Below are 25,260 nucleotides of genomic sequence, written 5' to 3'. Positions count from 1 at the left end.
AAAAACGTTATTCCTATCCCATTAATAAATGGTATGCATTTATTGTTAATCCACCTGCTTGCAGTTTAAAATAAGTCCCGATTCATCGTGACCAACATTTCCCACCCTCAGCGGATCACTGCTAGTGTCATTCAACCGAAAACTGAAAAATTACTCGTTAAGGGCCAAAATTCACGAGCGCCCATGGGAGATTCTCATGAGAACGTGCTTGGAGAAGGATGGGAGGAAGAAAAAAAAGAGACTGTGGCAGAAAAAAAGTATTCACCAGAATATTCACATAGGCTTTGCACACACTTATTCAAAGTTCTGGTGGATAAGATTCGCGATTTAAAAAAACGGTTGATAGTTCGGTGGTATGGCGGACGATAAAATGTAAATTGAGACCACTACTGAAGGCAGGAGACTCACGACCTATGTGCTTGTACATCTTAAATTTTATTTGGACTAATTTTTATACTGAGAAAATGCTAATTGATGCTTATTTTAGAAATAAAATATGTGTCATTTATCACCATATGAAGGTAGGTAATTTTATGAATCCGCAAAGGAACTGTCTGTGAGTGCTCTGAGAAGTGTTTTTTCTCTACCGCCCCCCCCCTTCCAAATATTTTGGAGGTACTCTGAGAGGCTTTCTTGCAAAGTTTGGACGGGCTCGATCATTGTTCAAGTTCAAACACCCGCCTCCACTTTCACAAGAAAAAACTCGAAAGAAGCTTACGCTTGTATCACCTCCACAAATTGGCGAGGTTGAGATGAATTAAATTCAAATATGAATGGAGAAATGAATATTTGAGGCACTTAATTAAAATTTATGCATGCATTCAAGGAAAGAATAGTTCACAAGAAATTTTGTGGAAACAAACCACAGCTGTAAGCAACACTAGATCTCACGAGCGATCGAGTAGTGGTAAGTCTAAAATGGAAAGCTTCTTTGGAACACGCGCAAAAGAAACAGCTTATTACCAACGGGAAGACGTGGCTTTGACGCCATGTCAGTTCTCCTTCAATTTTCAGTTTAGGCAACATGGGCGCCTACGTGGTCGAATAGTGGTATCACCGTAAATGTCATGCTTAATCAAAACGCACGCAAAATATTCTTTCATCAAAGGAGAGGTGATTTCATCACATTGGCAGTTCGCCTGCATTTTTCGATGTAGGCAATGCGGGTTCCCCTGAGGTCGAATAGTGGTATCATTGTGAAATGACACTCGTAGTCGGGACGCATACAAAAATAGCTTTTTACCAAACGAGAGTCATCTCCGTGAGAGTTTGTCTGATCAGTCCATTGAACATGAATGATGAAAGCTAAATCTGATGGAGCATAGGAGGTTGCATCTCTAATAATGCATTTATCCAACACTTAGTTTTTACTTGTGTATACTGCCGTGCTAAGGAGGAACGTCCTGTGACATTCAGGTATTGCCAGATTTCCCTCGATAAAATACGACTTTTCAGGAATATCTATGAGTATTTTCCATCCAATTTTTGACAGAACTTTATTGGCAATCAGATGTAAACTCTCTGAAAATTTTGAGAAAAAACATGCATAGCTCTCTTTAAAACATAAACATTTTATCAATAGAAATTAGGTATAACCCTCTCGACTTTTCATACGGAGTTTTTCATTAGCACGCGGCAGTATACACTGAAAAAAAAAACACATTGTATCTAGAGTCACTCTTGAAAACATTGACAAGAAAATAGACTCTTGATTCAATCAGTTTTAAGCTTAAATCAAAAGGAAATCCGCTCAAATTAAGAGGCTTGGTTCTTGATTTAAGCGTAAATCTGACTGAATCAAGAGTATTTTTTCTTGTCGATGTTTTTAAGAGTCTGTACTCTAGATCCGATGTGTTTCTTTTTTCCAGTGTACCCAAAACGAGCTGAAACAAATGCCCCAGACAGTTTCAGAGGAGGGGTTCATCGACATTGTAAATTCGACGGAAACCCCAACCGTTTCATCAAATAATCCTGTCGCCGAAGATAAGAGCTTTTTTCGATTACCGGAGCCAAACACGTCGGACACATTATCTTGGAGGGCTTTTTTTGGCAAGACCGCTCTGCTGACGAGCACGTCAAGATGCCGAGGCTAGCGTTAATGTATTCACCGCGACGAAGACGTCCACTCATGAGGATCAGGAGCCAGTGAAACAAAAGCGGTAAATACGGTATGACGAATAATCAAATAGACGTCATCGGTTATGTGGGGCAAAGGATACATTCATGAATTCTCATTCATCGGTTCGGTGGTGCAGCTTCTAAATGAACAGTCCGCGCAAGTGTTATGTCATTGTCTCGGTAGCGTCACAGCTAAACCTCCATTGTTTAATCCTATTGCTCCTTGCGTCGCGACGCGCGCCGCTCCGAGGAAAATCCGTTTCGGCATCCTCGCACTTATGCTAAAAGGAACTATGTTGCGCGCAATCCCCATGCACATAGGTCCTTTTGGCATGGATGCGTTCATTCGTGAAGCGGGCTCGCGCATTGGCTGGACTGTGAGGTTATGACGACAAAATAAATAGGAAATTAGTTCGTTAATCTCTCTTGGAATCTAAATGAGCTGCTAGTGAAGACTTGCGTTAAAAATTTCCGTGTTTTTGGTTACTTCGGGCTTATCTTCTTTTGGTCGTATGGATCGGCCAAAACAAAATATTTAGTCGATTAATCAGATAATTAGTTAAATTAACCAAAACTTTAGTAGCATAAAAACGGTGATCCAGTGCGTCCGTCATCTTTCATCGCTTGCAACTTACGATTGGCGGGAGCATCGGGTTGTTAACCATAAAATCGAGGCTTGATCCTAATCGTCCGTACCTACTACTTATAGGTTTGAAGTTTTCCAATTAAAAGATTTGGTGAATATACTCAAGAATAATTAAGCAGCAAGGAATCAGGGAGTACTTGACCTTATTCAAATGCAACAGGGCCGGATTGAGGGGGTGGCCATATGGGCCGCGGCCCATGGCGGCAAAATGTAGGGGGCGGCAAATTTTGCAATCCTTTTGAATGTAGGTATCAAAAAAAGAGAGGAAAAAATCGGATTCAGAAAATAAATTACAAACGAGAAAAGGCGACAAAATCTCTCATTTCCTGAGAGTGAAAGTATAATGATTTCTAATTTTGTCGTCTTTCGGTGATACAAGAGACAACACCTTTAGTTAGTCGAGTTAAGAGAGAAACCAAACACGCAATTTGACCTGGAACGGAGCGGTGAGGCGGTCGGCATGAAACGCATAGCGCCTACAAGACTGCATGAATACTGCACGCATTGCGTCAAACACACTACGGTCAGCAGTAGTCGGCTTGAAACGTATAGCGCCTACAAGACTGCATGAATACTTCACGCATTGTGCCAACACAGTCTGGTCAGCAGCGTTCGGCGTGAAACCGAGAGACGGCACCCCCCAGAACGTATTCGCACCTCGAAAATTTTTGTGCCAGATCGACACTGTCTGCTCCCATACTTAAATGAAAGCATGGACTCAAAGTATGGAGTATGAAAAAATTAGGGAGATATTAATTATGTAAGACGAGCTTTGAGTACCGACTATTGACGGCCAGCTCGGAGTGTCAAAAACTAACGATCGGATCATGATTGATTGTTCGAAGGTCTTAGAGTCACCAGCACTCGCTCGATTCAATTGATTCAAGAAAGGAGAGAATTGAGACACTTAAAAAGTCTCAATTAAAACAACGCGCGCGCCGCGCGTCCTACGAGCGTGATATTCTTCGTTGCGTTCGGGTTTTTTCTTCCGTCTTTTGATGCCGGTATTCTTATTGTAGAGAATTTCAAATGGTCAATCAAGCTTTATTCCTAAACTGCAATCAGATTGGGTCAAATCATTTCCTAGGTACTGAATTTGCAACGTTAAAAGAAAGGATTGTAATATATTCCCAATAGTGCTTTGTCAAACCTCTAAAACAGGTATACAAAATTGAGCAAGCTTTTTGAGTAATTCGTAAAACATTTGCAAAATTTACTATTAATATCATCAAAACTACTGAAAATTTAAGTATATGAAATTAAAAGGAAATTGCGTCTTTCTCACGAACTGTTTCAGTAGATTGTTCTAAGGGACAAGCCTTCCGGTCATCATGTACCCAGCACACTCAGCACAGTTTACTGCCTCGTTGACTTTATCCGAACTTATATCATTGAATGCCCTCTTTTCAGAGACCACCAAATAAGGTGGTTTAGACAGAAGCACCAACACTGGCCTGAGAGGATTCTAATCGAGCATTTGTTTCTGTGACCCAACAACATCTCTTGTGAAAGTGAAATTATGTTCTGTAAAATTTAAAACATAATATTTATAATATTAATTGAGAACTCAGAAAATCCGAGTTAGATTAGCAATTGTGCTTCACTTTATTTTAGTATAAAAGTTCTGATACTTTCTCAAGCAGTAAAGAAAGAAAAAAGTGGAAGCGGTCTGCAGTAGCAAGAGCAAAAAGTTAAAACTGCTAGGTATTGTGAGACCAAAAATCTATTTCTGATGCTTAAATGTAGTATTTTTCATCAAAATACTTGTATACTTTTTTCTTTTTTTTTGTAAAAAAATCTAAAAAAATTCAATGGAGATGAATTTGTATCGAGGGCTTCAACAAAGATCGCAATTTTGTTTTAAAATGCTTAACAATCTTTTACGATCGTTTTTCGATGAGTAATGTTTCATAATTAATTATGTATGCTCAAATTCAAAGCTCCCGAACATGGTGAATAGAGACCATTCCATTTTCGGCTGGCGAGAGTTGTTCAGTCCAGACTACACGCTAATTTTGATCAAACAATTGATGTCATTTGTTTGACATGGCCGGCCTCTAGAGAAAAGTGAAATCAATTAACTGAATTCTCCGCCATCAGCAGCAGAGAAGACAGGTGAAAGTTGCTTGCGCACGATGTGTATGGAATAAATTTTCTTGACGAAAATTTTATCGGTGGCCTTATTTTAGGGGCAGCAATTCTATTTCGGACCGCATAGAATAGTCTAATATTAAATTGGAGGCGTTTCAGAGGTCTGTTAATTATTATACAATAGTTCAAGATCAAACATCGAAGTGGCCTTATGAAGCACGAGTTTGATTGAAAATTAAAGAAAAGTCATGGAGTTCATTCAAGACTACTGTTATGTAAAGGCAACACGCGCTCCTGTAATGATACGGAACACCCACAAAGGTCACGATCGATCGAATGAAAAATCGGTGATGGACTTTACCAATCGTGCTCAAACTTAGCTCAATGTCAGTCCGCCTTCAGTCTTTAGTGTAGGCAATACGAGCTCGTACGTGGTCGAATAGTGGTATCACTCTCAGATATCGCGACTGCGCGAGGGAAAAGTTGGATTCGACATCACGAAGCGAAGCGTAAAGCGGTGAATTTGGCTCATTGCCAGATTGCCTCCAATTTTGAGTGGAGGCAACTTGAACTTCCTCGTGGACGAATAGTGGTTTTGCTTTCAGATGTCTTACAGATCAAGGAAGAAGCCCCCCAAAAAGTATACAAACGATGTGGGAAACAAAGTGCGTACTACAATATTTCTACGATGAGATCAGTCCAACAACTTGGAAAACATATAGCTTAAATAATTCAGCTTGTTTGTCTCAAGTTGGGTCGGTTTGAGTTTCTCTTTAAGCCGTAATATTTCTATTAAGGCTTACAGGGCCGGATTAAGGGGGTGTCCACATGAGCCGCGGCCCATGGCGGCAAAGTTTGCAATTTTTTCTAAATGCAGGTACAAAAAATTCGGATTTAGAAAAAAATTACAAACGAGAAAAGGCGACAAAATCTCTAATTTTCTGAGAGTATAGTAATTTCTACTTTTGTCGTATTTCGGTGATACAAAAGACTGCGCACCTTTAATTAGTTGAGTTAAGAGAGGAACCAAACACGTAATTTGGCCTGGAGCGGCGCGGCACAAAGAGAAATGATGACGAGGACTTGAGATGAAAAGGAGAAGCCCTCGACGCGGCGATCGGCATGTAACACATATTAGCGCCTACGAGACTAAATGAATACTTCACGCTTTGCGTCAAACACAGTACGGTCAAGAGCGGTCGACGCGGCGTGAAACGCACAGTGCCCACAAGACTGCATGAATACTTCACGCATTGCGCCAAACACAGTGTGGTCAGCGAGGCACGGCGGTGGAAGTTTAAATTATTAAACCACATTTATGTTTGTTCTGTCTTAATTTTTTAGTTCATTTCTTACAAATGAAAGGCCTTGTCCCCACAGAGATAGGTTTACGGAACTGAACTTTCGCGCGAAGTTCCGTGAACTTTTGCTAGTAGTGTTGACAGGGCTTAAGCAGAAAATGTGTCCAACATGAGTGAACGCGTCTTATGCACCCTTCTCCCTCCGGCACGTTCACTTGATGGTTTTTATTGAAGTTTCAAAATGAATGAGAAGAAGGCGGCAAAATACAGGCGGCCCATGGTCGGCAAGTAGGTAAATCAAGCCATGACGGCTTAAAGACTTAAATACTTATACTTGTATACTGCTTATATACTTGTACTACGGCCTTTATGTATGTTTAGAGCTGCAAAAATGTTGGTTGGAACCAACTGGGCGCGACCATATAAGCTCAACACGTGCAAATTAGATAAAAGCTTTCTTTAACTCCGAAAATTTCAAAGAAAGGTTGCAATAAATTGCGATGTTATCAATTTTTGCCGCCAATGCCGTGCGAATAATTTAGCGGAGAAACAAACATTCAAAATATTATCTTAAAGGAAACCCCCCTCATATTTCCACCCCGTTTGCAACCCAGCCTGGGGTTTCTCAAATATACCATTCAGTTCAGTGCACCTGGAAACGTGATTCAACTGACTTTAGCATTTCTCTGATTACGAGCTTATGTTTCGTTGCTGAAGGTGGCTGAGCGTGCCGAGCAAAATTCCTATTAACTGACGTCAGAACCTCTTCATAATGAGATGCCCGGCTTTAATATTTAAATCACCAAAAATCTTTTGTGGCGTGTGGGGTTGTGGCACATAGTTCTGCAAGCGCAAGTCCACCTAAAAGTCCGAAAATATGTCAAGCTCAGAATCAGATCCGATGTTACATGATCATCAGTTGCCAGATCTACGGTTGGACAACACCTTGCAGTGAGGAACTGTTATTCACGGCCCATTTCAGAAACAATGTATGTGCCGTTAGTTTCCCAATGCAGATAGTTCCTTTTACATACGAGCAATAGTGGTTCTTAATTCCAAAATGTGTCCAGTTTGTGTGCACCGATATTATTAGGATGCAAGGAAGATTCTTTCGTCGTATTTTGAGTATACTTTCTGTGGGAATTCAATGCATGCTTCTTAGATAAGTAGTTTGGACATTTTAACAGGGATATAGTCCATAAATACTGTTAGTTGGAAGTACTGACATTTTGAAATTAGTTGGGCAAATCTCGTTTTCTCGATTTAACACTGATGTATATACGACGATGTATACCGAAAGGGATGCATTGCGCAAAAGCTGAAGATCCGCACCTTAACGCTGCCGTGCTAAGGAAAAACGTCGTATGAACATTTGAGAGTTGCCAAATTTCCCTTGATAAGACATGTATTTTTGACGATATTTATGCAAATTTTTCTTTCGAATTTTCAGATATTTTAGATTAAATTGCGCACAAAATAGTCTGACAATTTTTGGGGAAAATATTCACAATTTTCCCGGTAAATTTGGTTTTTCTCGAAGGAAACTTGGCAACGTTTGAAGGCTCATACGGCGTTCTTCCTTAGCATGGCAGAATGGCGTAAAGTGGTCCTTCTTTTCCCTGTTTAGTTGGATAGTTAAATGGAAAGAAGTCACCTGAAGTGACAACAGCGGCGCTATTGTCTCTCCGGAGCCGCGGCGATCCGGGAATCACGATGACGGTGACAGCTGATGACGTCAGCGGGCCACACTCATCGGATGGCTGGCCGGTCTTCATCTGGCGGCGGATTCTGATCGCTGCGGTGACGAATCGCTCAGTACGACCAGCGACGTCTTCCGCGACCGGCGACGCCGCGCCGCGACGCTTGTGCGACTACAGCAACGCCCCCTCGCCCCCCTCTCCTTACGCACAATAATCCTCGTCACTCCACCGAGAATGCAGAGATCCGTGCAACGTCCACTGTGTCCGGTTTTCTGACTCTGTTGTTCCTGAGTTTGGCGTGGACTTCCGACAGTGACCCACGTGCCGAGCGTGTTGTTACGACCCAATCCATCGCCCAACCGGTCCGATTTCCAGGAGTGGGTGGCCCGGCGTGCGTGGTCCAACGTCGTTGCTGCGGTTTGAGTCGTCGGATTTCTCCCCAGTTTTTACCGCGGTTTTGTCGCCATTAGCTCACTCTACCAGCGCCGTTTAAGTGATTGGAATATCAAAAAAATTGAACTTTTTCCCCGACTTCAAAAGCTTTCCTAACAGACGGGTTGGTTTATTTTTCCGAAGCTTTCAACAGTGTTAATACATCAAACTTTTCGTCGAACTTTCTGCAACTTTGGCTACCTTGCCATTTACCTCCTTTGATCGTGACGTAAAAACTCGAGCTTTTAGCAAACAAAACAAAAGTGTTTCATCAAACTTCTCGTCAAACTTTCGGCAACTTTCGCTACCGTGCCATTTACCTCCTTTGGTCGTGACGTAAAAACTCGAGCTTTTAGCAAACAAAACAAAAGTGTTTCATCAAACTTCTCGTCAAACTTTCGGTAACTTTAGCTAACGTGCCATTTACTTATATACATTGATCGCGAGGTAAAAACTTGTGTTTTTAGCAGAAAGAATTTGTCCCATCAAACTTTTCGTCGAACTTTCTTTCATGAACGCAATATCATTTAACGGTTGAATACTCGTTTCCGAAAGATCATCGTTCGTAATTGTAAATTTTCCCGGCGGTCTAACCTACATCAACGCCGAAACGCTCAATCGTAGCGATGAAATCAGATTCTCGGAAATCAGGCACGTGACAGTTTTTTTCACACCTATCCGCGGCGTGGAGCCGAGTGCGAGCGTGAAAGGTTACGAATTACGATGACAAAGTTTTAAGGAGGAATCCCGGCGTGTGGAATACCGTATTCAAAGTCGCGCGATTATGCATCATTATGCATAATCTATGGATGAAAAGTCGGGACCACGCGCGCGTAAGTTGCGGCACCGGTCTGAGGAGTCGCTCAGTGCAGCGCGCGACTTTGACCGCTGAGGACAAACGGTGGCAGAGTTCGTGCGGGCATTAGCAAATCGTCACAGCCATTTGAAATTATAATCCGAACAGTGCCGAATTATCGTTGTGAATCGCGCGTGATAGCGTGAATTCGCGCGGTTGACACAGCCGCAGTCTGATTTCGAGTCTGATTCTGCGCCCGCAATCGCACGCCTCGTGACCAACCCGCGGAAAATCGTGTTTCATCCATCAAAACTCGAATTGGAAGCGTTTCATCAATAGGGCAAAATAATTTTCGCGAAATGTTGCTCGTTTTAATTATGGAATCATGAATCGAAAAAGAGAAGTGACTTTGTTGCGAAGGTCGTGGTCAAGTGGGCCTTTAGTTAGAGTGTATTTGCGACGGGAGATCAGTGTGGACAGATTTCCATAATCACCGGAATTTGTTCTTTCCCTCGAACCGAGAGCATCTTCGCGAATGACATTTCCGTCGATGCGACGACGTTCCCCTCCTTATGTGACTCGCCGAGAAATGTCTGCATTCCTCGAATCTGCGAGTTGAAAAATTATCGGATTACCGAGTGAAGAAAGTGCTTCTCATGGGGGAAAATTGCTGATCGTTTTTAAAGGAACTGTGTTTCGCGGCGAGAAATGTGAGTGCAGTCACCGGGATCCCATGGTGTTGTGTTGCGTGCATGAATCAGGACAGTGACATGCAGCTAACCTGCCGCTTCGAATGCATGAAGCCACGCTCTTTTCACTCGTCGATTTCGAAAGTTAATTGTTTCTAATTGGTTCCACGGCTGGGACCAGAGCTTCATGCCGTCGGGTCTGTGATAAAATTGGAAGTTGGATAACGTCGATACAAAACCTCTTCTTCAGTTTTTCCTCGAGTGTGTTTCTGTCTATACCTCGACTTAAAAATTCAAAACCATCCTCGGAGTTGATTTAAGTTTTAACTCTGGGCAGAGTGCGAATCTAGTGCGTGACTCACGGTCAGGATTCACGAATTGCTTTTTTCAGTCCAAAATTTTCTAAATTCATCCATTTTACATTCCATAAAACCATGCCTTAATCTGGAAAACCCCCAGTGAAAAAACCTTAAAAAATTACAAGTGATTCTTTTCGCCCGAGGAATCGCCTCCACTCTGTGTTTCAATCGGAGTGTTTAAAATAGCAATACAAAGTGCGTGCAGCAACGAAACTAAGTTCTAGCCACTGAATTCGATTTGATGTCCTCACTGGCAATCGATCAAACTTTTCCAGCGAGAGAGTGAAAGTGACGTAAGGACAGAAGTTTAAGATGGCCGACACGTCGTACCTTTTTGGAGACGACGAGATCGACGGCTGGGGACAGAGGTACTTCTTCACATTCTTCAGCGAATTCGGGGATCGCGGGAATGTGCCGTACGTCGAGGCTGCCGTTCTCGTGGCCACGCTCGTTATTTCTGTGATATCCAATTTGTTCATCATAATCGCCGTCCTGCGGTATCGGCAGCTGCTGAAACTTCCCAATTACTTCGTCGTCAATTTGGCGGCCGCGGATCTTGTTTTCGCCCTGGGGATCCCTATTATTGCATATGCGAGGATTACGCACGAATGGCTGCTGGGTCCCTGGGTCTGCCGTATCCTGCCCTACACTCAGGTGAGAACTATAGAAAAACTTACTTTCTTAACACTTGGCTTGTTACATCTTGAAATCACCATAAGAAATGGACGTATTTCTATCAAAAGGAACTAAGCGCCATAGGGGGAGGAAGGTAAAGGGGGGCTTTGATTGGCGGCAGAGACGGGCGTCGGGCTCTTTCCGTCCTATACCCGCAATGCTTCTCCATGGCGCTTAGTTCCGTTTGACAGAACGCGCTATCCGGCATTCTAAATTCCTCAAAAGGAACTCGAAGTGGCGCTTAGTTCCGTTTGACAGAAATACGTCCAAATAACTAATTATTTTAGTAACTTTATTGGTTAAAAGAAAAGTAAATTTTAAAACTTGCTTTTTGAGCAACACTATTTTAAGGTGTATTTAATGCCTAAATTTTAAGTGCTCATCGTTCTGTATTGCGCTACTTAACTGGCAGTGAAACCAAAAACCGCCCAATTCGACTGTAGCGTTTCAAAATTTGATCTCGCAGTAATGCGTTTAAAAGAATATTATCAGAGATTTTTCCTCAAAAAGTGCAATCTCGGATACCAAAACACGTGTTTTTCTAGTTACACTGTCTGCACTGATACTATCATTCAGCAGCCTGATTGTTGAAACTTTAACTGGCTATGTCGATAAGATAAGACAAGACATAGCCCGTGTAATATATCGATTTTCGATTCTTGCATGCCCTCGTATATTTCAACAATCGAGCTGCAGGCTGACAATGAATGTGTATCGTATCTCATTTAGGAACTTTTAGTGGTAGCGAAACAACACCGTTTAAAGAATGAACATTCAAAACATCCGTCAGGTGGCCTAAGAAATCAAAAACGAAATTTAGAGAAAATTTGAATTCATGAAGAGACGACATTAGGTTTTTTCACTGTATGGAAAACTCTATGCACAATCATAGCGACACGTGAAAGTAATTAGAATGTTTTGAATTTGCACTATATTCAATTGATAATCTCCTCCCCCTCTTCCCCCCCTTACTAAATCCGAACCTCTCTCATAAAACAGATCGCTGTGCAGGGAAATTTGACGGATTTTTTTGAGTATAGTTCAAAAATACCCCCCCCCCCCCAAGAAAGAGGAATTTTGCCTCCCTATCCATCATATGTGGCGCATTATTATATGTAATTTATACCACTCGGACCCTCTTGTACCGGTGCGGTACCCAATATTGGATAATTTCCTATGCCGCACAGTGGGACGAAATGGGTAAAACCTCGGACATGGGGTGTTCTCATGTTTTGCATAAAGATGTGATGGAATGTGTTCCTAAGGATCCATATTATATGAATCTAGTGTTGGTTTGATGATTTTGTCAAATGCTTTTGCCCCCTGGACTCCCGAAGTTGACATTTTCTGTAACGGCCGATTTCGCTCTGTTTTCTAAGGTCGGTTTCCATACCTGCCTCTTCGAGTGGCAACAATTGACACAAATATGAATGCTTGGATCTTATTCTAGAGTGTATGAAGAACATTTTTCACTATTAAAAAGTTAAATTTACTCAATTCTATACGTTGTAATGTCTGATCAAAGATGACCCCTCCGAAAATAAGAAAATAAAAGTTTGAATAGACTTATAAAAATTTCGCCGCATTTCGCCGTCCAATCATGCATAAGGCGTGTTCCAGTGATGCCTCAGGATGAGGAATCCGTCGTATTTGGCTGCCACCAGCTGCCACTTTGAGAGTTACATCGATTTTTGTCCGAAAAAGTGAGGACGGAATTCGCTGTTTCTCTACATCTTGCTGGATTATCTTGGCGTCTTAATGCACTTAGTCGGATTTTCATTTTAAAACTTGATATACTTACAGTATTTTCATCGTAGAATTCAATTTTGACCTTACTTTTGCCCATTTTTGGGCCAAAATTCATCATTTGAGAGGTTCGGGAACTCGCGATCGAGGCGGGGAAACAGAGCTGTTTTTGTTTTTATCTTATATGATTGTTTGGCATTTTAAGGAGAAAATAAAAATGTTGAATGTTCTATCAATACCTTTGAATTAATTATTCATCATAGTAAGGGTTACACCCCCTGACCACTTCGCAGCCTAACCTCCCGAAGCGCTTGGCGCTTCAGGCGTGGTATAGATAAAAACCTATACGAAGCGTTGGAAGTGTCCCGACTGATTCTGAGATATCGTGATTCGTGATATGAGATGGACCGATTTACCGTGCAATTTAATCTCGTTGACAGTGTTGATCGTTTAATTTTAAGTTTCGTTTATAGGTTTTGTGCCCGGCAATGGCTATGTATAAACTTAAATTTGTACATAAAGTCTTCAGCAAAACAAAAACAAAAAAAAAAAAAAAAACCCTTGTACATTGATATCTTTCTATAAATATTTTAAATCATAGGTTCAAAATTGTTTCTTGGAATCGTATAAAACAAGAATTTTTCATTGGTCTCAGAAGGTAACGGTAATACGATATTTTTTTTCATAATGGATATAGAAATATGAGCATTCATTACATTGAGAGATCACATAGTATCGATAAAAATAGCTTCCTTTTGTCTTTCGATCGAGCAATTGAAATATAAGTCACATCAAATTTTTATTCCTCAATGAAAATATCACAGGAAATCAATAGTTGCAACATGAAATGTCAATCGGAACAGATAAAATCTCTGCGTAAATTTTCTTTGTGTATTCCGATCGATTTTTGAATAAAATCCTTCAAAAGCACGTATGCATGTGAAAAAATAACAAAAGTAAGCTCAAAAATTGGTTCTAAGATGAAAGTATGATCGTGCATCAACGATTCAACACGTATTTTTTACCAGAACGAGTTAATTCTACCTTCGAGTAACTTTCTTTTCTACCAGAAGTTTAAAAAAAAACCAAAGTAGTGTAATTACGTCGACACACAAGCAATTCTAATGTCAAAAATGAATTCTACGTTCAAAATACCATGATTGCAACAAGTTTCAACACGAAATTCCGACAAGAATGAGTAAAATTTATCTTTGAGCAAATTATCTTTTTATGTTTCCGCCGAAAGTTTAAAAACCCCCAAAAATCGTGCATGTGCGTTAACATATCAAGAAAAGTAAGGTCAGAAATGAATTCTACGATCAAAATGCCACAAGCCTGTGAAGTTTCAACACGATATGCCCACAGGAACGAGTAAAATTTATCTTTGAGTAACTTATCTTTTCACGTTTCTACTGAAAGTTAGAAAGAACCCCCAAAATTATGTATTTCCGTCAATAAATCAAGTAAAGTAAGGTCAAAAATGAATTCTGCGATCGAAATACCATTAGATGCCCAAGTTTCATCACGAAATGACCCTTGGAACGAGTGGAATAGTCGAAACAAGTTGGGGAGCAAGGCGATGACCGGCCATTCCTATGCTTCGCTCCACCGTGTGCCGATGTGATGATTTCAATTCTGTCTTCGCCCCTATCAGAGGTGCTAAAAGTATTTAAACTTTTTGGACATTTAAGTGCTGTTACACATACAAATATTGTACACGATACAATGTGGTAAAACAAATCTGGTCAGTAGGTCCTACCGAATGAAACCGTTTAGCAATTTCTAATGTAGAAACTCCATGTGGTCAACTTGAATCTCCAAAATGGATGATAAACTTTGCATTAGATGAGAGCATTTGTAACTTAAAATCAGGACACCCCCTCCCTCCAAACAGGATTTTACTAGGTATCAGGAGCTAGAATATCAAAATATACCGTAAGGAGCATCAATGTCACTGTTTATGGAGAGTATTCTGTTTATGACTACCGAGTGTTAAATTCATCACTTTAATATTGCGCAACTACAAGCTGTGCACCTGCATTGTCATAGCAGTATCCCATAGCATATTGCGTCATACAAAAATGAACATAAGAATCCAATAATTTTATTTGATACACACTTATCGCAATGTACGTTGAATATGTGCAGAACGGATAATAAAGACTGCTCTTGTTAATTTATTTATTCAATTTATTGACCTACTGTTTTTCGTGGCTTCGAGCTTGGTGTCATACAGGTGAAGTTTTATGAACTTCAACTCCGGTTCTTTCTTGTACGCACGTACTTACAGTGGATCGGGAATTTCCTGTCGGTGGGGAGCTTATAAAGACCTTGAAATATTAATTGCGCCTTGTTTGCACCTATTTTCTCGCTTGGAAAACGCCTGATTATACTGTGAATGAGATCAAGTTTTTCATTCCTTGTGGGACACTTGACGCTCTCAAGACTGCGCTGCATCATTTTTGATAGATTTCTGTTCACTCATTCATTCTTTATTTTCCTAAAAATGTGTGCAGTGAGATTTTTCTAGGGTCATGATCATAAGGAAGTGAGTAAAGAGGGACAAATGAAATCGGTCGAAATAATTTTTGTAAAGAGCAAAAGGAAATATGCGCAGCTCTGGAACAAAAATTAGTAGAGTTTCATTTTTGGATTGTTTTCGTGAACAGTCGCAAAGAAATCTTATGCATGCTTCATAATGGTAAAAATAGATGAACTGACTTCTTTGAAAGGTCATCTGTTACTTTGACGTATTGAAATTACATGCAATTCATTCGATTTGGTGTGACCACGGAAAAAAAAGTATTAGGAGTTATCCCCTAAAATTTTGGTACTACCCCAATTTGTTCGATGCTATGGACACTTCCAATTAATTTTGGTTGTATCGCAACATTTGGTTTATGGACCTAATTTATTGGGGCGTACTGCCACCATGAACTGAAAATGTTTAAGTCGGAACTTAACCCCTTCCTCTTTTTTTTCCGTGACGTAAAGGGCTGGGTAAGGCCTTGAAATTTCAGCAATTTTTATATGGAAAATCACTGATTAGGTGGGTAATAGTTTCCTCATACGGTCAACTTTGTTTGCAAAGTTTTGCAACGTGAGACTTACGAGGGTGGTGTGAGGTGGGAAAAGTTGCATCAGTGAACGTAAAAAGCAGAAAAAAATTCGCGTTGTTGGGAGTAGGAGGCTGGTCTCTGTTTGTGCGCTCGTAAAATCCAACCCATAAATTGCTGCAAAGAATTGTAGGCCAATTTGTAAGGAGCTACTCTGCCGCTTTACTTGATTGTTCTTTTATGACTCACAATCAGACTCTATCAGTGGTGAGATTTAGTGTGTGTTCATACTTCATTGTCATTAAAGCACTGCGCAGTTTCAAAAAGTACCCGTTTCGTTTTTTTTGGAACTAGTAGGCGTAGTGATATTGATTTAACCTTAATAGTCACTGCACTCTTTAAAACATCTTAAGAGCTCCCGAGAGGCCGAGGGTAAATTGGACTGCATTTTGCAATTCAGAATATACAACTTCGAGCTCATTTTTAAAAACACCCTACGTGCTAGGAAAAAAAATATCACATATGCTGTTTTTAAAATGAAGCAAATATTGTAGTTCCAAATTACAAAATGTGGTCCGCTTGTCCTATAATTACCTCGTTTACTCTAGAGCGATACTTCATGCGTCAATTCGACTTTTAAGGATTTTCATAAAAATTTGGTTGCGATCAGACTGGAGATTAGAATTTCACAAGTCTGTATAGACAGCACCATATCAAGTCACGAAGTACAAAAAAAATATTGTGGGGAACCCATAGAATTTAGAGCGTCTGATCCTCCGCGCTGAAATATGCAAAATTCTTTTGAGGAAAACCGCTAGGCTAATTTTGATTTGCCCCCACCTCTCTCCCGCCACTCATTCTTTACATATTTTTGCAAACAGTAAGTTTCACGCCAGTACAAGTAAATTCAATATCAGCTAAGAATCTAAGGACAAGTGTCGTGGTCTGGGATTCTTTTTAAATGCTGAGCTTGCACGCTATGAACAGGAGCTGAAAATACGAGTCATCGATCGTTCCTCACCGATTGTAATTTCATCGATTCAAGTTTTTCAATCTAAATTTGTACTGAATAAAGCCGAAAAAAAATAAAAATCTAAATTTGTACTGAATTTGTGACTGTCTTTTGTTTGTTTTTTGTTTCGGTCACAAAGAGAATTTGCAGGTGTCTGAAATTTGATGAATTTCGTGTTTAAGTGGAAACTACTCAGTAAACTGAACACAAAGATACCCTTGGTTTATAAATCGAACAATTATTGGAGAAGATATGACAAAATGATCTAATCTGTTAAAATACATGTGTTTAAATGGGAAATGCCACCAGATGATGCCACTAGAGGGTGCATTTTCTCACTTTTAAATCTATTTTTGTACTATTTCCCACATCAGAAAAAAAAGTATAAAAAATATTGTGAAATTTGAGAACTTTCAGATGAAGCAATACAAAATTTGCATGCAAATTCTTCATCGGCGCGTCCTGGGTCCTCATTGATTCCTGAAAACTGTGCGAGACGTTAAAATTTCAGGGAACTTAACAACGCAGCAATGACTCCAATTTTCAGCTCTCATTTTCAGCTTGCGAATTCGATGAAAGAAAGAACCGAGATCAAATATTTCCTATAGTGGAGTTAGAGTCATAACTTCACGAGATTCTAAAGTTCACCTTCGTCTTTTTTCAGCACTACAATGTTTTGGTCAAAAAGGTGTTAGGACAAAAAGATTTTAGGCCAAACTCAAAATAGGGCCATTTCTAGGCCCCTCAGCATCATCCCTCCTCCTAGACCCCGCAATCGCGTACCTCTGACCTTTGGTCTAAAGACCACCAAATTAGAGCGTAATGTGACACTTCGTGCGCTGACAATTCGAGGAAATATCTAGTCATCATTCACTTTGAAAGTTTCGATGGAAATTTTTTTACGTTTCCACAGGGTAAAATAGTTACTTAAAACTTCAACAATTTGATCGCTTAACCATTTCATCAATAAAACAAGGAAAAAGCAAAGGTGATTTGAAGTTAAATCATGTCAAGATCTATTCAAGATGCCATTTTTGAATTTGACCTGCGTAAATCATTCCTCAGTGGCTCCTAATTGTATTCAAACTCATTCATAAAAAGAATACCTTCTAAGACCGTTGGAATTAATGTACCTATTAAATAACGGGAAAGACCTCTCCGTCAGTATCGATGAATCCACACGAGTCACCATCGCCTAGAAAGTTCAAAAATACAGGGATTCCCTTCTTTACGACGAGATAATAGAATAAGCATAGTTTTTATGTTGATGAGGGGGACACATTTTGCATGGTAGCTTAGCATGTTCAAATATCAAGTTATCCTGGACACGCCAGTCGGCTACTGTTTCTGATTCGCTAATCTTGAAGGTATGCGGCATTGCGGCCTTGGTAGGCTGATGGCTGTTGACCTATTAACGAACGTGGTCGCATATACGAATGCCGCCGTTACACTTGTCTCATGATTTGTGATAGTCCATCAAAGTAATTGATCAGTCAAATCGATCGTAAAAGTGCTTTGGACAAGAAAAGAAGCTCTGGAAATTCTTGTTTCGTATTCGGTTGTTCAAGGGAGGTACACTCAGAAGCCAGCTGGTTGGTAAAATCTGAAAGACACACTGGAAAAAAAAACACATTGGATCTGGAGTCCAGACTCTTGAAAGCATTGACAAGAAAAAATATTCTTGATTCAATTAGATTTTTGCTTAAATCAAAAGGAAATCCGCTCAAATTAAGAGGCTTGGTTCTTGATTTAAGCAAAAATCCGATTGAATCAAGAGTATTTTTTCTTGTCGATGTTTTTAAGAGTCTGGACTCTAGATCCAATGTGGTTTTTTTTCCAGTGCAGATTTTTTCCTTTCGAAACGTCTTTTCAACGGATATCTCGGAAAATACAGACAGATGATCTCAATATCGCTTGAATGATCTGAGCGGTGAAATATGTGAGCCTTTGCATAGTCAGACTGAAGTTTAATGCCGTTTAGATTCAGAAATCAATAATTGATAAAATATCCAGGTTTATCATGGAAGGTGATTAAACTTGGCTTAGCATATTTTTTATGGCAAAAGAAAAAAAAGGAGAGAATGAACAGCTTTCATGATGGCTGTTGTCTAACAGTCTGCAAACCTTTGATCTACAATCTAAATCTTCGTAACCATTAATGCCATTTTTATAGGTAGTTTACAGCTCGATTTCGATGAAAAATTCTGCAATTAGTTCCTACGCACAAATTATTTCATTTTCAGTGAAACTACTTTCAAGACATTTCGTTGCTTTTCTGTCATAAGGGCGTACTGCGTACTGCTCTATGAGATGACCCCTGACGTCATTATACAATCACGCTTTCCAGAGCTTATACCAAGATTGAGATATGCTCCAACGTTAGAGGAGCGTCATAAACCATTGAAAAGCCAACAGCGAAACAACACATTTTTTCTTTTGCAAAACAGCAAATATAATATTCCTCTTTTTTACTCTCAACATTTGTGATAAAATTCTATCACTATTGCTTCAAACTACGGTGTATGTCTCACAGAAAATCAGCTCGAGAAAGCGTTGCATAATTATGTAATGTATTAAAGAGTTGGCGTTTGAGTTACACTGTGGTGAGTCCAAAGGAACGGAGGTCATAAAACTCACCGGCAATCCAAATTTACAAAAATTGCATAATTTTTTCTTGGTGGGGGGGGGGGCGCAACATTTTTTGGTCGAACCTCCATGAAAAACCTCTAAAATCTGATAGGACGTCCTCAACTCGTTACTGCAGTTCAAAAAATAGGCTCTTTGCCATACGGATGCGTTGCAAAGAAGTAGAATAAAACTGGGAAAAGTTCGTCACTTGATAGTTAAAAACCCGCCTACCTAAAATTTCCTAACAATTTGAAACCAACCATCACCCATGTTTGTCCAATTTGTGTCGGCTGTGAGCCCTCTTTTCACCTCTTGCCTCGACACGGTGAATATGTGCAACTGCAGGAGTGTTTACGGTTGAACGGCACGTTTCCGTGGTGAATGATGTAGAGCACCAATCAAGCCGTTAACCGAGGCCGTTAACCGGATACTGGGGCTGTATCGCTCGGATGTTCCGGGAAGTAATTGTTTGCATGAGCTTCGGTCGATAGCAAGTTCTGACAAAATACCACAGAAATAGAGCTCACTTGCTCAAGCATCGGTTGCACACCTTTGGGTTAACTAGGGTCAACAAATTCGTCAAGTCTGGTTCCTGCGCTTGTGAGTAGTTTATCGTATCCTGGACGAATAAACGTATAAATATACTTCAATAACATTGCATCTTCTATTCGCCAAACTGTATTTCTACGAGGAAACTGTTGCGGATATCTAACTGATCAATCAATTGATTCTTTTTCTGATCAGCAAAAATCAGCAAAATTTTCTGTGCATAGAGGTGGAATTACGCTCCTTCGTCTAGGACCCGGTGAATTGGACTTCATTTTGCAATTAGGAACTACGATTTTTGGCTCATCCGTACAGAAATACGTTGTTTCTAAACTGAGCTAGAAATTAACGTTCCAAGTTGCAAAATGTAGTCCAATTGGTAATGTGTAGAATGAGCCAGCTCAGTGATTTTAGTCCTCCTATCCTCAAAAAAAAAAAAAAAAAAAAAAAAAAAAAAATGAGAGTTCTCTTAGTTTCCAAGAATTTTTCTGGATTTTTTTAAGCAATGATGCAGTCATTATAAATGAAAACAGGTTACCCATGAATTACGGCAGTGATCCTGCTCGGTCAAAATGATGCTACGGTTAAAGGGCCTGGAAAACCCATTTTTCGAGCCAGGAAAAATTGGGGATGCGATGCACCAAGCTATGGATAATTTTCCGGAACTAAGTTTTTCGCGGCGCGTCGTCCGATCGCGCCTTTTGCAGAACCCTGGTAAAAATTGGCGGTAGAATCTGTGTTCCAAAATACCATAGACCTGAAGCCGACTGTAAGATTTCCAATAGCTTCTATAGCCGGCAACACAATTTCTTATAGCCTTTTAGAGCCGATGACGATTAAGCAACAACTCGGCGATAAAGTGTATGCTAAACGTTACTGATTACGGATGCTAGGACTTAGTGAGTTTTTGGACAACTGCTCTCTTTTTGGGCCGTAGTATCTTGATTTATTCTGCGAGAAAAGCTCCGTACTTTTGATGGATGCCTGCCATTCCTAATATATTAGAGCGCCTTCAGTTTCGTATGATACTGTGCAATACCTCTGGTGTGAAATAGTTGCTTCAAGCGCCGTGACACGCTGCGGCGCGGCAGGCGGGCAGCCAGCGCGAAACGCGCATTGGCGCCTACAAACCTAACAGGGATACTTCACGCGTTGCGCAATGCGTGAAGTATCCCTGTTAGGTTTGTAGGCGCCAGTGCGTCGCCGCTCCGCTTTGTGTTAGGCTCTAATATTTAATCGGGCGGAGTCAGCGTTATTCAACTCATGCTTTTGAAATGTTTGCACACTCTGTATGGACTATTCTCATTTTAATTGATGGAAAAAAAATATGTATCAAAGGAAAATATAATGTGTGTTTTGTAAATATTAAGGTGGTTCCGTATCAAACTTAATGATTTCCAAAGCACACGAATCTCTACACAATATCTTATAGCCTTTTATAATCGATGGCAAGAAAGCAACAGCCACGCGATAAAGTGTAAAGCCCGGCGATAGGAACTATAGCCCGGCTTCATAATTATTTATCGCTTCGTATAGCCCGGCCGTATGATTTTCTCCGCATTCTACAGCCAGCTATATGATTTTCTGTAGCCTTCTTTAGCCGGCTATAAGAATTCCTATGGAATTATGAAACACAGCTCCTATCGCCAATTTTTACCAGGGAAGGACCCGCCGTCCGCAACTTCTATTTGAATTAAACTTCATATATTAAAATATTCAAGTTACAAAAAACGTTACTTATACACTAACCATCCCAGTTCATCTTACGTATGTAAGGACTTAATACTCATGAGTCATGAGCTCGTTAAGTATGGATTTTTAGGAACTTGCATACACTAACTTAGCATTCAATCCTTTCTTATAAGTCGTTTTACGGGACAGGTGTTTCTCCTCCGGTAGATGGCAGCTCTTGTTCTTGGCCATAGAGGATATATTACATTTAAATAACGATCATTAGTTTCGTTGTGTCAGTGACTGCAGATAATGCGGTTCGAGGTCACTTGAAGCTTATCATAAAATATAACTAAATCAAGAGCAAAATTTTGTCCTGACAATCATCGATCCAGGCCATCGGGTCAATGTTGTTTCCGCGGTTCGTAGTGCGTGAACACGAACATGGTTTGACAAGCGCTTCCTCTCCTTCTGTTCGAAAATGTAAATAAGTCCCCAGACAGAATCAGATTTATACTCTCCATCAGGTAGATGCATACCCTTGAAAAATTTAATCTCTAAATTGATCTTGATGTTTAAAGATATGTTCTGGATGCCTTCAGAGAGTGATTCCTTTTCTTTAATCGATTGAAGCTCATCTTCGCATATTTTTCTGTTAACTACAAAAGAATAGTATAGTAAAAATTGCTCAGTTCTCAGTTTACTTACCTATTTTTTAGGAACAAATTTCTCTTTCCTCGTAGATTTAGGAATATAGTTCGATATCGCCCCCCCCCCCCTCTTATTTTGGCTTTCGCAGAGTGATTCTGAATACTAACTTTTGTGAGAAGTATTTGCCAAATGCCTCTGTGAGGGGATTATTCCAACTTTAGTTTGAAACAGTACGGGATCAGCGCCGGCACGAAACATTGAATAGTTATTTTCAACGAGTGCACTTTTGACTAGAATAAGTTAAACGCGTTTTACTTTTTCATCGGTTATTGCAAAAACCATTTAAATTCAAAAATATTTAGGACCAAACACAAGCATTTTTACCCTCTTTTTTTCCTCCTTTAAAATTGATGTATTTGAATTCCCATGAGGTCAGAATGATAAGAAAATGAGCGAACTATGCATCCGCTCATTAGAATCATCAGGCAAAAAGCTATAACCTCTCTCATTGCCCCACTTTTCGAGAAAGCAAGTCTTCTTCTGATTATTCACAAGATTGAACACGGACAGTAGCGTTACATCTACTAATTGTATGTGCATAAAGAACGTTTCTTGTTCATTGGTGACTTTTGTGTCATCCTTTCAGTTTAAGTATCCGTTGCAGGCAGTCAGTCAAATCAGGCATTTTGTCAAATGCCTGGGCAAATAGTCAAATATTCTTACGTAGATTAAAATTCCGATTCTTTTGCTACTTTTAGACAAAAAAATTATTCTTTCAAGTTTATAAGGAGTTTCTGTAAAAATTGGCATCATATAATTGTAAATTAATTAGATCTAGTCCTTAAACGAGCTTTCATCCCGGGATTTTCAGCATGTCATATAATACCGAATTTTTAAAATTCTAAAAGTTAGAATATATGAGGAGTATTTTGGAGGGTAAAATACAAGATAAGTTCGTAGTTTTGATGAATTATTACTTTCAAAACAATGGAAACCTAATAGTTCCTCGTCAAAAACATACAAATCTTTGTAAACCATCAAAATTTGACTATCTGCCTAGGCATTTGATGAAATTCCTAATTTGACTTTGCCTGCAACATATCCGCCGATTACTAAGAATGAGCGGCTGAGTTCAATTCGTTTGGGTGAATTTTAACAATTCAGTTAGCATCAAAACGTATGACCGTGATTTTTTGCACTTGCCTTTTCCTCTTTTTATACTTTCCCTTTATCTCCAGTTTAATTATTTTCCAGACTTACTCTCCTTGCTCTTATTTTCGCCCTCCCGCCTTTGCCTGGTTTCGTTGAATGTGTCTAAATCTGGCTTTATAGTCGAGGAGTTTTCAAGATTCTCCAGTTCGGAGCTGCTCTGACACGTATGTCACGTCGAGGAGCAGTGTAAATGGTTTCAATGCGCTAAACGATCTGGGTCTCAGCTCATTATGACCTCTCATTGGGAGTGCGATGCACTCCTCCCAGCCTCATCACCCGCTCCAACTCGGCATCAATTAGACACACTCGGCATACTCGATTCTGCACATTGAAACTGCACTTAATTGAGCTCCCAATGCGATCCTTGATGAGGACGGAACTGAGACGCATCTCGCTGATGGCTGCATTTTCAAGCTATCGTTTGGCTCATTTCAGGGCACAGTGTGTCATGTTAAGTCCTTTCATTGATCTGCTACCAGTATATGGCAATCCTCCCAAATTTGCTTTTGCTCTACAGCATCCCAATGAACGGGTTGCAGCGTCATATACTGTGGGGCGATTCTACCAGAGTTGCTCTTTAACAGTCTTTTTTAATATTGGAATGTCTGTCTCAATGGAAAAAGGGCGAAAATTCCGAGCTGTATCTTCCAGCGGAGGGTGCCTCCTCATGATAAGAGCCATGAATACGGGCACAAACTGTGATTTTTAATATTTTCATTGAACACACATGCTACCTAATTGTCATAATACTGCTAAAAATGGCAACACTTAGCAGTTTTGTGGAAGATTAGTGCATCCACCAAAATTTAAAATGTTTTATTTCTTGCCCAATTCCTCCCATCTCTTTCGTTTGACCGTGGTATCAAGACAATAGGTATCAAGATCATGGACTGATGATTTCGAACAGCAACATGTAGAATTGTCATCGAAATCTAGTTTTTTCATGTTTTTAACAGGGAGTTTGAAGGGCTTCGGCTTCCTCCGGAAATTATTTGAAAACATCTAATATGGCAGTGTGAGCAGTGGCGTGATTTGCGATATATCGATTGACCTGTCATTTAAACCCATGAAAAAGGGTCGATAAACAAGGTGTCCGCAACGGACACCTTAATGGTCGATTCTGTAGGGCTTCAAATGGAGGAATATCGATAATCGATCATTCACGCCTCGCCACTGAGTGTGGGTCAATTTTATCACGAATAATTACGAAATATAAGCGTATTTTCTTCTTCCTCGCCTCGTTATTTCCTCCTTTCCTCGGGAAAACGGGGAGGACTCTACACCCCCTACGCCCCCTACGCCCCTCCCTTGTATTCGCCTTTGCCTCTGGGGGACGGGGATCAAGAGGAGCGTTACGGTTTTTTTCGGGGCACAGATCTGCGTCACAAGGGGAGTTCTTAGATGTATACATAAAGTCGCTTCTACAACGCACTCTGGCGTTCCGCGACACCCAAACGCCACATATGCCTATCTTGCCAGAGGTTATCGGGCAACTGACACCGCAACACCTCTTCATCAACACCCTGCCACCATCCCTTTACGGGACGACCCCGTCACCTCTTCCCAGGTGTTCCCCAATCTAAAACTTGTTTACTCGAATACTTGAAAACTACTTGACAACTTGAGTACTTAGATTCGATCCTAATAATTATTTTTGTTTGTTGCAGTTTGTTTGCGGGTTCGTGCTGCTATGGACTCTGACCCTGATCAGCATCGACCGACACAGGTGTCTCTGCGTGCCGCCGTACCGATCGCCGTTGAACGCGGAACGAGCCGGACTCTGTTGTCTAGCGACATGGATCATCGCGGCGATCCTCTTCATCCCGGTGCCCGTCTGGTTCCGGGAGCAGGAGGTCTACTCCGGCCAGAAGATCTGCACCATGGTCTTCCCGCGCTCGCCCTCCATCAACATCTCGCTGGCCTTCACCTTG

The 25,260-nt window shown here is 40.5% G+C and overlaps 1 protein-coding gene across 1 annotated transcript in view; it reads left to right on the top strand.

Moving 5' to 3' along the window:
* Window positions 1-7,950: 7,950 nt before the first annotated feature.
* The window catches only part of LOC109043161 (free fatty acid receptor 4), a 21,824-nt gene continuing 4,514 nt past the window's right edge, over window positions 7,951-25,260 (top strand). Inside the window, exons 1-2 of the mRNA XM_019060268.2 lie at window positions 7,951-10,786; window positions 24,997-25,260. Coding sequence (XP_018915813.2) covers window positions 10,445-10,786; window positions 24,997-25,260 — 606 coding nt within the window. The 5' untranslated portion in view covers window positions 7,951-10,444. The remainder of the gene's footprint in view (window positions 10,787-24,996) is intronic.

The sequence above is a fragment of the Bemisia tabaci genome, chromosome 1, assembly GCF_918797505.1.
Source record: "Bemisia tabaci chromosome 1, PGI_BMITA_v3".
NCBI classification, from domain to species: domain Eukaryota; kingdom Metazoa; phylum Arthropoda; class Insecta; order Hemiptera; family Aleyrodidae; genus Bemisia; species Bemisia tabaci.
This window is presented reverse-complemented; position numbering and strand designations above follow the sequence as displayed.